This window comes from Dendropsophus ebraccatus, chromosome 9 (genome assembly GCF_027789765.1).
Source record: "Dendropsophus ebraccatus isolate aDenEbr1 chromosome 9, aDenEbr1.pat, whole genome shotgun sequence".
In the NCBI taxonomy this organism is placed as follows: domain Eukaryota; kingdom Metazoa; phylum Chordata; class Amphibia; order Anura; family Hylidae; genus Dendropsophus; species Dendropsophus ebraccatus.
In genome coordinates, this window is record NC_091462.1 from 38,552,760 (window position 1) to 38,565,393 (window position 12,634).

General features: G+C 45.8%; 1 protein-coding gene across 3 annotated transcripts in view; it reads right to left on the reverse strand.

The window, feature by feature from the left end:
• The window catches only part of CCDC141 (coiled-coil domain containing 141), a 133,721-nt gene that overhangs the window by 25,432 nt on the left and 95,655 nt on the right, over positions 1-12,634 (reverse strand). For all 3 annotated transcript variants that reach the window (XR_011364533.1, XM_069983053.1, XM_069983054.1), the window contains exons 16-17: positions 11,711-11,869; positions 9,850-9,996 (exon numbers count right to left, since the gene is read on the reverse strand). Coding sequence is in view for 2 of the 3 variants with exons in the window: in XM_069983053.1 (XP_069839154.1) it covers positions 9,850-9,996; positions 11,711-11,869 (306 nt within the window). In the remaining variant the exon portion in view is untranslated. The remainder of the gene's footprint in view (positions 1-9,849; positions 9,997-11,710; positions 11,870-12,634) is intronic.

Consider the following 12,634-nt stretch of genomic DNA (forward strand, 5'->3'; position numbering starts at 1 on the left):
GGTAGTGTGTTAGTGTTTTTAACTTTTTTTTTTTTTACACATTTGAAGTCCCTTTGGGGGACTTTTACATTCACTACTTGGATTTTTACACTGATGAATGCTATGCCATAGGCATAGCATTGATCAGTGTTATCGGCGATCTGCTCATTGAGCCTGCCTGTGCAGGCTCAGTGACCAGAGCGCCGATCGGACCGCACGGAGGCAGGTGAGAGAGCTCCGGCGGCCCGTTTTACCGATCGGGACCCCCGCAGTCACACTGCGGGGGTCCCGATCGGTAAGTGACAGGGGACTCCCCCTGTCACTTACACTTAAACGCCGCGGTCGCGCCGCGATCGCGGCGTTTAAGGAGTTAATGACACGCGGCAGCGCGATCGCTGCAGCGTGTCATTATCGGTGAGGTCCCGGCTGCTGATTGCAGCCGGCCCCCACCTGCTATGAAGCGCGCTTCGCTCCGGAGCACGCTTCATAGCGTGAGAAACACCCAGGGCGTACAGTTACGCCCTAGGTCGTCTGGGGACAGACTTCCATGGCGTAACTATACGCCCTGGGTCGTCTAAGGGTTAAAGGGGTAATCCAGCGCTACAAAAACATGGCCACTTTTCCCCCTCTCCAGTTCAGGTGTGGTTTGCCATTAAGCTCCATTTACTTCAATGGAACGGAGTTTCAAAACCCCACCCAATCTGGAGACAAGAGGGGGGGAAAGTGGCCATGTTTTTGTAGGGCTGGATAATCCCTTTAATACATTTGATAGCTAACATTAATCCCTGCTATGCCATAGCATAGCAAGGATCAGTGTAATCCGCGATCTTCTGATAGAACCTGCCTGTGGCAGTATACCTACGGCAGTCAGGCCATGCTCCTGTCACTTACACTTAAAGGCTATGTTCAGACTCTGTAAAGCCCCTATTCCACGGGTCGTCTAGAGGAGCAAAAAAGCGTTTTCTCCTCGTTCCCCGCTCGCTGCCGCAGCTATTCAACATGGCTTCAGCGAGCGGGTGAGTGCGGGAGGGGTGGCGGGGAGGGGTGGCGGGGAGGTGCGGGGGGGCTGCCCGGGGGATCGCTGATTGTCTGGGCAGCCCATAGGATATAGTAGCGTCTGCTGCCGAGGCTCCTATTTAACAGAGAGACAGCAGCAGATCGCTGCTATATCAGTCGCTTGTTTTTCAACATGTTGAAAAACAAGCAACTGCAGCAATCAGCCGACATGAATGATGTCGGCTGATCGTTGCACTCTATTCCACGGGACGATTATCGTCTGTAGCGGCCGAATACGGACGATAATCGTTCCGTGGAATAGGGCCTTAAGAGACTGGCCGTGTCTCTGCACAGATCTGCCTGTCTCTGCACAGATCATCCCAGCCGATACTGCAGATGATTTTTATGGCCGTAGTGTTCTGATGCGCAGCACAGCACACAATGAAGCAATCGGCCGGAGCTGTTCGCTTCATTGTATGAACTGACAGAGTGTACTGCGGCAGCAATTCACTGAATTGCGGCCGCAGAAAACTGACATGTCAGTTATTTGTGGGTCTGCATGGGATCCCGGCCGGAGCGTATAGGATGTGTATACACTCCATAGCAGACGGTCATACTTTTACGTAGTGTGAACATAGCCAAACACTGTGGTGCGATTGCGGTGTTTAAGGGGTTAATGGCATTGAGGGTAAGGGCCTGGCTGCTGATAGCAGCCGATCCTCACTCGCTATGAAGCGAACTCAGCTCCTGAGCTCGATTCACATTGCGCCTCCCCAGCAGGGTGTGCATTTACGCCCTCCTACGTTAAGGCAGGGCCGTAAATGTATGCCCACGGTCGTTAAGGGGTTAACAAAGAAAATTTTGTCTGGAGCTCCCCTTTAATTCTATTCTATGAGTTATGACTATTCTATAAATTACACACTTATAGGGAAAAATAACTATAGCATTACCACATTCCAAGAGCCATACATTTAGGGCCACATGTATCACCCGGCGAACGGATGATTTTCGGCGGAAAGTGCCGATTTGCGTATTTTTTTATACGCAAATGACCGATTTGCGAATAAAATATTCGCAAATCGGCACTTTCCGCCGAGTACGCCAGGGGGCGGAAAGGGGGCGGAAAAGGGGCGAAAAGTGGGCGGAACGGAGGGCGCGGACTCAGAATCAGCGCGATTTACCAGTCCTCAGCTGGCGTAGGTTTTCGTCGGTTTTCGGCGGTGCGCAACGGCGCGCACAGGATTTATGTAGAGGCAGTCCGCCTCTACATAAATCTCCGTAGCGCCGGAGCTGCGGGGGCATTTTTACGTCCGGCGTAAAAAACGCCGGACTTAATAAATGCCTCCCTTACTGTTCATATCCACATGTTTTTGTGGTAGTTGTTAAAGTATGTTAATGCTGGGTTCACACGACATTTTTTAAATCCATTTTTTCCAAAAAAAAACGGATGAAAAACAGATGCATTTGTGTGCATCCATTTTGATCTGTTATTCCATTGACTTTCATCTTCTAAAAATAAGGATCAAAACGCATACTTTTTTTAAATGTGTACAAAAATAAGGTCAGCTACCTTTTTGTGTACGTTAAAATAAACAGATGTGTTTAGATCCGTTTTTTTATAATAGAAGTCAAAGGAAAAACGCATCAAAACGAATGCACAAAAATGCATCAGTTTTTCCCTAGGTTTTCATCTGTTGTTTTTTTTTTTGCAAAAACGGATGAAAAAAAAAACTATTGTGAACCCAGCCTTAGTCAGTTACTGGTATATAAGTAATTAATATGTACATCTAATAAACATTAAGTGTAAGGAATACGCATTAGAACTAGCGTGTGGATCAAATTCTGCTTACTACCTCATAGAGAATGTCACCGTAAAGACTGTTAACAGGAGGTGGATTAAAAGTCTATATATAAGAGAAATCAGAAGAGCCATAGATGAGAGAGGGCCTCTACTGATCTATACCAGTGATCTCAATGTATGTCTCTCTCTCTCTCTCTCTCTCTCTCTCTCTCTCTCTCGTGTGAGACGGATCTCCTAGCATTCTTTTACAGACTACAGCTGGGAGTTGTAGTTTTACAGAGACTGAAGAGCGCTATTGTATAGTAAGGGTAGAATCCAATATTAACATACGATTTGTGCAGCCTCATTTAACTAAGTGATAAATAGGAATTCTCCTTTCTTCTCTGCTGTGACTTGCTGTAAATTGTATATGCAATTAATTTTTTTTATGTGAAGAACACAGGGAAACTGACAATAATTCTCCTCTTTTGACAGAATAACAAAGCTCATTAATTTTATGTGCGGTTTATTAGAGATAATCTAAACTCCATTTCAGCTGTCAGCAAAGTGAGCTATTGTGTCAGGGAATGTAGGTGTCACTCACACCTCTGACTTATTTTTCCATCAATGACTCCTTAGAAGTGTCAAGATGCCAACAGTTGTCTGTTAGCGAAATTCATTGCGGAAATTGGAAGTTCTTATAAAGTTTTTGTAAAAGCAATAAAGTGCTACATCAACATTTTACTCCTTTATAGAAGAGCCCTTCAACAATGGCCTGGCTTAAGGTTTTTGACATAAAAAAAAAAATGATACACGTTTGGTGCAAATTTGACCTCAGCCCTGAAGCAAAAAAGTTAGGCTATGGGGCCTATTAGACAGGCAGATGTAACTGTTACACAGCTCGTTTATCGTTTAGCAAGGGCTGCATGGACATCGTTAGCTGCTGTATGTCCTGCAGCAAGTGGTGTATTCTTTACAGTCTGCCACTGTGCTGTCTGCTGCCACCTCTGTCCATGTTGGGAACTGTCCAGAGCAGGGGAGCTTTTCTATGGGGATTTGCTACTGCTCGGGACAGTTCCTGAAATGGACAGAGGTGGCAACAGAGAGCACTGTGTCAGACTAGAAAGAATACACCACTTTCTGCAGGACATACAGCAGCTGATAAGTACTGGTAGACTTTAGATTTTTCAATAGAAGTAAATTACAAATCTCTGGCACTTTTTGTCACCAGTAGATTTGAAAATTATTTTTTTAACCCTTTAATGTTTTTTTGGCTAAACTTTAAGCACTTGTATTGCAAGCTGTTGATTTACATGGGACATTTATTATGTTAGCAAATATAATTTTAGCTTCGCATGGTCGCAGACATTTGGGAGGTAATGATTAGTATCATAAATATAGGTTTCTGAAATAATGCTGGCAGGTGATTTGGCTGTCACTTCTGCTTTTTCTAGAGAAACAAGAATCATTTATTTTCTGCAAAGGAAATATCACTAGCTTTGGAGGTGTTTAGAGCAGGGCAGATATAAATCTAGAGAGGTGTCATACACTGTGGTGACAATGACAGCTGGACTTGCTTGGCTACTAACATTATCAAATATTTTCCAAGAAGGCTATAACCTCATGTAGGTTACGTACAATGCTTTCTCAGCTGATTCTGAAGTTCTACAGTCCACACTACAACTATACAAAAAGCATCATGTATTAAAACAATTACTAACCAAAGCCAAGGATATATAATACCTAAAGGAGAAGTCTGGGGCTGCAATTATCTTTGGAAAAAGCAGGGGTGGGGGGGAACATAATAACCACCACTACCCAGCTGTCCCCGTGCCTTTCCAGCTCTGGATCGCTGCTCCGGAGCCTTCAGATCTTCTTTTTAGCCAATGTCACGACCCAGCTGATTGAAAGCCCGCTCAGTCAGTCAGTGACTTGGACGGGACGCCGCTCTAGTCACTGATTGGCTGGCAATTGCCCCCGAGTCATGACGTCATCACAACTCAGGGGCAAATGCTTTCTGGAACGGCGATTTGCAGGCACGGAGAGAGGTAAGTAGTTCTTTGTGATGTTCCCCCTGTCCAGCCGGACTTCACCTTTAAAATGCAGAAATAATAAAAACAAGGGATACCAAGAACTCATAGAAAACACATGGAAAAATTGAGAGTGTCCCCTCCACCTTGTTGACAGTAAATCGAAACTTAGGAATGTAAACAGAATGTAAACAGAAACATAACTACTTTTACTTAAGCAGCAACCAAAGGAGGGATTCTTATCTCATATACAGTATCAGATGTTCTGCATAGAGATGAGTGCAACTTGAGCATGCTCGAGTCCGATCGTACGGCATTTAATTACGGGTGACGGAAGAAGTTGGATGCAGCCCAAGGGAGCCCGACAGCGAGATCTCCGTGGCGGGAGCAGCGATTTCCTATGGCCATTGGACTCATCTCCATTCATTTGCATATTGAGCGCGTAGATGGGCCGACGGTGAGATCTCTGCAGTGGGACCGGCACCGGGAGTGGCACACACAGGAGCCAGTATGTATGCGGGGCCCTGTCCAGGGGTGGGGTGGGTCTGGGGGGGTCTGCCCGGGGTGACAGGTTCCCTTCAAATGATCGGACTCGAACATGCTCAAGTTGTACTCATCTCTAGAGTTCTGCAGAAACATAAACCTACATACTGTAGCAAAGCTAAATAGCAGAAAGAGCTATCACTGTGTTTTTTCAGAGCTACCACTGTCTCCATAGAAAACAATAGCATTGATGAGCAAATGTCTGTCAGTACTTTATTGCAAGAAGATCTGCAAAGACGTGTAATTCTAGTGTAATATTTAACAACATACACTACAATTCTGTCATATTCTTCAGATATTTCCTTTTTTCAGTGGGGTTTCAACACTGAGACCCCAAGCAACAAAAACTTTGAATGTCTGCATCACATCAAAAGATTTTTTTAAAAGTAATACTTTAACCCCTTAAGGTCAAAGCCAATTTTCGTTTTTGCGCTTTTGCTTTTTCCATTTTATGTTTAAAAGTCCATAGCGCTTGCATTTTTTCACCTAGAGACTTATATGAGTGCTTATTTTTTGCGAAACCAATTGTACTTTGCAATTACAGGCATAATTTTTCCATAAAATATGTTTCCATAAAAAAAAAAAAAACGAATTTGTTTTGATTTCGGGGAGTTTTGCATTTACGCCGTTCGCCCTATGGTAAAACTGACTTGTTATGCATGTTCCTCAAGTCGTTACGATTACTATGATATGTAACATGTATAACTTATATTGTATCTAATGGCCTGTAAAAAATTCAAACCGTTGTTAACAAATATATGTCACTTAAAACAGCTCCATTCCCAGGCTTATAGCGATTTTATCCTTTGGTCTATGGGGCTGTGTGAGGTGTCAGTTTTTGCACCATGATGCGTTCTTTCTACCGGTACCTTGATTGCGCATATACGACTTTTTGATCGCTTTTTATTACATTTTTTCTGGATTTGATGCGACCAAAAATGCGCAATTTTGCACTTTGGGATTTTTTTGCGCTTACGCCGTTTACCGTGCGAGATCAGGAATGTGATTAATTAATAGTTCGGGCGATTACGTGTGCGGTGATACTAAATATGTTTATTAATTAATTTATTTATTAATTTATATTTATAAAATGGGAAAAGGGGGGTGATTTGGACTTTTATTAGGGGAGGGGATTTTTTATTAATAAAAACACTTTTTTACTTTTTTTTTTACATACACTAGAAGCCCCCCTGGGGGGCTTGTATATACATAGCACTGATCTCTCATAGAGATCAATGCTGTGTATACGCACAGCAAAGATCCATTAGATCGGTCATAGATTGCTATGGCCTGCTGCAGGCCATAGCAATCTATTGCCGAGCCGGGATCAGCGTCATTCCGACGCTGAGGCCCGACACGGGCAGAAGAACGGATCTCCCCCCCGCGATCGCATCGCGGGGGGGGAGATCCGTGCCACTAGACACCAGGGATGCACGGAGGAAAGCACTTCAATGCAGCTGTCAGGTTTGACAGCTGCATTGAAGGGCTTAATTAGCCGGCGCGGCAACAGGACCCGCGCCGGCTAATAGAGGCACTGCCTGGCTGCAGATTGCAGCCGGGATCGGTGCCGTTCAGAGCGGGGTCAGATACGTCATGGGTCGCTAAGGGGTTAAAGTGGACCTGTAGCCCCCCCCCCCAAAAAAGAGATCTTACTGTTATTGATAAGTTCAGGATCCCCTGATTGCATGCCTTGACCATACCCTCCCATTCCTTGGTTTATAATTTGACAATTCAGTTAATAGTAAGATAGGTGTATACATAATTTTAATAATGGGGGTGATGAGTGCAATGGCGGATTATAATTTGGGCGGTTTGGGCGGCCACCCGGGGCCCGAGGCTCCGGGGGGCCCATGCCACGCCGCCCACATTATAATGCCGCTGCGGCCCGGCCCGGCCCCCTCGCCACTGCAGGCTCTTGTGACCGCAAGCATTGTTTTGCTTGCGGTCACAAGAGTCCTGCTCTTACTGTCCCCCGGCTGTTGCGCAGCTGCCGGAGGTGTCCCGTTCTATCCCCCGGCAGCGCGCGCATCACAGAGCTCCCCGTGCGCCTGTGGCTGTGACTTCCGGCGCACGGGGAGCTCTCTGATGCGCGCGCTGCCGGGGCATAGGAAGGGACACCTCCGGCAGCTGCACAACAGCCGAGGACAGACGGAGCCTGCAGGACAGGAGAGGATGGATCGACGGGGGAACGGGTTGTAAGGTGAGTTTTTTTTTGTTTTTGTTTTTTAAATCTGCCTGCACGGAGGGGGGGAAAAGAGGGGGGACCATCTAAAAGAGGGGTACCATCTATAAGAGGGGGGGGGAAAGAGGGGGACCATCTATAAGAGGGGTGGAAGAGGGGGGCCATCTATAAGGGGGGAAAGAGGGGGACCATCTATAAGAGGGGGGAAGAGGGGGGCCATCTATAAGAGGGGGGAAAAGAGGGGGGCCATCTATAAGGGGGGGAAAAGAGGGGGACCATCTATAAGAGGGGGGAAAAGAGGGGGGCCATCTATAAGGGGGGGGAAAGAGGGGGACCATCAATAAGGGTATAAGGGGGGGAAGAGGGGGACCATCTATAAGGGAGAAGAGGGGGACCATCTATAAGGGGCAAGAGGGGGACCATCTATAAGGGGGGGGGGGAAAGAGGGGGACCATCTATAAGAGGGGGGGGAGAGGGGGACCATCTATAAGAGGGGGGGGGAAAGAGGGGGACCATTTATAAGAGGGGGGGGGGAAAGAGGGGGACCATTTATAAGAGGGGGGGGAAGAGGGGGACCATTTATAAGAGGGGGGGAAAGAGGGGGACCATCTATAAGAGGGGGGGAAAGAGGGGGACCATTTATAAGAGGGGGGGGAAGAGGGGGACCATCTATAAGAGGGGGGAAAGAGGGGGACCATCTATAAGAGGGGGGAAAGAGGGGGGAAAGAGGGGGACCTTCTATAAGAGGGGGACCATCAATAAGGGTATAAGGGGGGGGGGGAGAGGGGGACCATCTATAAGGGGGGGAAGAGGGGTACCATCTATAAGGGGGGAAGAGGGGTACCATCTGTAAGGGGGGGGGGAAGAGGGGTACCACCTATAAGGGGGGAAGAGGGGGACCATCTCCTATAGGATTAGCACCCTCCTCTCCTGACATCCTCTGTGCTGCTGTGACCTCCCCTATAAGATCAGCGCCCTCCTCTCCTGACATCCTCTGTGCTGCTGGGACGCTGCGACCTCCCCTATAAGATCAGCCCCCTCCTCTCCTGACATCCTCTGTGCCGCTGTGACCCTCCCCTATTAGATCAGCGCCCTCCTCTCCTGACATCCTCTGTGCTGCTGGAACGCTGCGACCTCCCCTATAAGATCAGCCACCTCCTCTCCTGACATCCTCTGTGCCGCTGTGACCCTCCCCTATTAGATCAGCGCCCTCCTCTCCTAAAATCCTCTGTGCTGCTCGGACCTCTCTTATAGATCAGCACCCTCCTCTCCTGACATCCTCTGTGCTGCTCGGACCTCTCCTATAGATCAGCACCCTCCTCTCCTGACATCCTCTGTGCTGCTCGGACCTCTCCTGTAGATCAGCACCCTCCTCTCCTGACATCCTCTGTGCTGCTGGGACCTCTCCTATAGGATAAGCACCCTCCTCTCCTGAAATCCTCTGTGCTGCTGTGACCTCCCCTATAAGATCAGCACCCTCCTCTCCTGACATCCTCTGTGCTGCTGTGACATTGCGACCTCCCCTATAAGATCAGCTCCCTCCTCTCCTGAAACCAGGTGTCAGTATGTTTATTGGGGGCAGTGGAGGTGAGGTGGACAATGCTTACTGGGAGCAGCAAGGGACCAAACATTATGTTTATTGGAGCCAGCAGGGAGGGGAGGCAGGCAGTGTTTATTGGGGACAGCGGGGGGGGGGGGGGGGGGGGGGGTGTCTGGCAGTAGCGGAGTATAGTGTGGGCGGATTGACCGGGGGGGGGGGGGCAGGTTGGGTGGACAGCCCGGGGCCCAGGGTACATTTAATCCGCCACTGGATGAGTGTGATTACAGTATACAGTGGGGCGTGTGAATGTTTTACATTAAGAGATGCTTATTCTAAGGGTGCATTTACACAGAAAGATTATCTGACAGATTATCTGACAAAGATTTGAAGCCAAAGCCAGAAACAGACTATAAACAGGGATCAGCTCATAAAGGAAAACCTGAGATTTCTCCTCTTTTCAAATCCATTCCTGGCTTTGGCTTCAAATCTTTGGCAAATAATCTGTCAGATAATATTTCTGTGTAAATGGACCCTAATACCCACCCCATGACTGTATATTCTAGTCCATCACCTGATATTTACTCCCATTAATAAGACCACGCCCATCTGACTGAACTGAATTGGCAGACAAACTATAAACCCACATGTATCAAGATGGAAAGGTTTGTATCAGGGCACCCTACACTAGCTTTTGATAGAAACATCTTAGTTTTGGGGGGTTTTCCTACAGATCCTGCTTAACTGCATTATTCTAATAGTCCTGAGTGACCACATACTGTATAACCTGTTACCAACTTACCTCATTGACCTCCTCTATAGATGTGCTGTGCAGATCGCCTGATACAGTCTCTTCCTGGCTTATAACATTGGAGTTCCATGTCATACTGTCACGTTCCAAGCCATCAACTTGGTCCTGAAGGTCATGTAAGGATATGGTAACGTACTTCTATAAAGGAAATCCATGAAATAAATATAGTTGTAAATAGTTATTTAAAGTATCATCAACCATGCTGTAATATCAGTAAGTCGTCTTCTATATTCCTCATGTCAGTACGTGCATGTTCTAGTATTATACATTATTTTATTTCTCTGTGTGTTTCTTTGTTTGCACTGGGGACTGTATTACATTGTATTATAGCTTATTGTATTACTGTAAAATATGCACATGCATGTATTTAAAGGTAATGTAACATCAGAAAATTACTTGTAAATATTTTTATGTTAAACATATTTTTAAAGACTTTTTGGTGACATTTTTTTTTTATTTTCCTTTTTTATAACTATAGTATAAAATAATCCTGAGATCTTGCAGTTTTCATTCTCACCATTGTGGCTAAAATGTAGCCAACAGCAGATCCCTGTAGAATGACTGAGTGCACTCAGTAATGCTTCATCTGCATCTGAAAGGGACGAACTCTGTCTATTGCCATCTATGTCCATGAGTCTTGCTGTAAAGCATGTCACTAAATGCTGTTAAAAACAGCTCAGGCAAGATGGCAGCCCCCATAACAATGTACAGAAAGTGAAATTAAAACAATTACAGTCAGGAAATAGAAAGAGATTACAACAAAAGAACAAGTTTTAGTATCTGTCTCTAGTAAAAGAAAATTTAGGTGACACATTTAAAGAGTGTTTTCCAGGCTTACAGCACCTTCTTTCTCCCCAGTTTGGGTGTGTGTTTTGCAGCTTGGTTCCATTGAAGTGACTGAAGCTGAATTGTAATACTACACACTACCTGACAGGGGTGGTGCTGTTTTTCTTAGGAGCTATGCTTTTTCTAATCCTAGATAACCCCTTTAAACCATAGAGACATGAAGGTTAAATTGTGGGATCACTGCAGACTCTGGGCTCCATAAACAATTCATATAACATTGATCTGCAATCAGTGGCATAGGTACCTTAAAGGCAGACCAGACCACTGCTACAAAGTCCATGCACTAAGAGGGCCCGCATGCCCCTGGCCCTTTAACCATGGCACAGTTCCCTTGCGTTAATTTTCCCAGCTCTTCGGTGATGTCTTGTGCACCGTGAAGCTGGGTGAACAAACGAATGCCAGGGACTGCGCCAGGCCAGGTGAGTACAGTATGTGTGTGTGTGTGTGTGTGTGTGTATGGGGGGGGGGGGGGGGGTCTCATACAGGATTTATGGGCCCCATACAGTTATTTGCTATGGGGCCCCATGAATCTGCAATGTATGTGTATAAACCCTCCAAATATTTTTAAATATGGTTTAAATACTTGTTTACCGTGAAGCTGGTGCACAAAGGAATGCTGGGGACTGCGCTAGGCCAGGTGGGTACAGTATGTGTAGGTGTGTGTGTGTGGGCGGGCATACAGGATTCATGGGCCCCATACAGTTATTTGCTATGGGGCCCTATGAATCTGCAATGTATGTGTATAAACCCTCCAAACATTTTTAAATACTTGTTCACCATGAAGCTGGGGGAACGAAGAAATGCCGGGGACAGCGCCAGGCCAGGTGAGTACAGTATGTGTGTGTGTGTGTGAGAGGGGGGGGGGGGGGCATACAGGATTCATGGGCCCCATACAGTCATTTGCTATGGGGCCCTATGAAGCTGCAATGTATGTGTATAAACCCTCCAAATATTTAATATAAATACTTTAAAAAATATATTAGAAAGCAAAACAAATCTTACTTACAGAATGTTGTGCTGCAGAGATGATTTGTGCTCCCAAGTTAAGAATTATTTTATATAAACTCTGGATATGTGCCCGCTGCTCCTGCCTTTTTACAGGCTGGTTATCATACATTGCATAGGAATGTGCCGTCTGCTCCAATTCCGTCTTAAGACTATTTAGCTAATAAATAATAAATAAGAAAAAAAATTACAAATTAAAACTTTTATTAAAAAAATAATAATTACAACATAGGATTTTGCAGTTATTAGACATCCTTCCTATACATAGTCATTTGCTTGTTAGTCCCAGGACCTGATGTTCTCATGCTGTAATATAAGGTCAGCTGTGCTGGTAGACTCGCGAGATAGTTGACTCGGTGGGCACTGAATGTGGTGTCACCACTGGGAGAGGAATGCCATTGTATGTTAAAATGCTTTGGGATTCCTCCCATCATCACATACTGTATCTGTAGCCTGCATAATAGATTAGAATTAGCTTCGCATAGCCTATAAAACCAGCTTTTAAAGGAGTTATTGAAGATTAGAAAAACATAGCGTCTTTCTTCTAGAAACAGTGCCACTCTTGTCCTTAGCTTGTTTGTTGTATTGCAGCTCAGTTGCATTAAAGTGAATTGTGCCAAGTTATAATACATCATTATAAGTAACTGATCTAGACATTGATGTAATGTGAGAATTAAAGGGTTATTCAGCATTAGAAAAACATGCCACTTTCTCCCAAAGACAGCTCGACTCTTGTGGGAAGTGGGGTGGGGAAAAGGCGGCCTCCTAGCTTTTTAAACGCCCCAAGGCTAAGACCAGGCTTCTGCGCCTGTGTCATCCTGGATCATTAATTAACGTTGCTGCAGCATCAGGCATAGGCTGCAGTGATGTTAATTTACAGTGCAGCGGCGGGAGGAGGTTAACGTAGTGGTCCCATAAATATTCA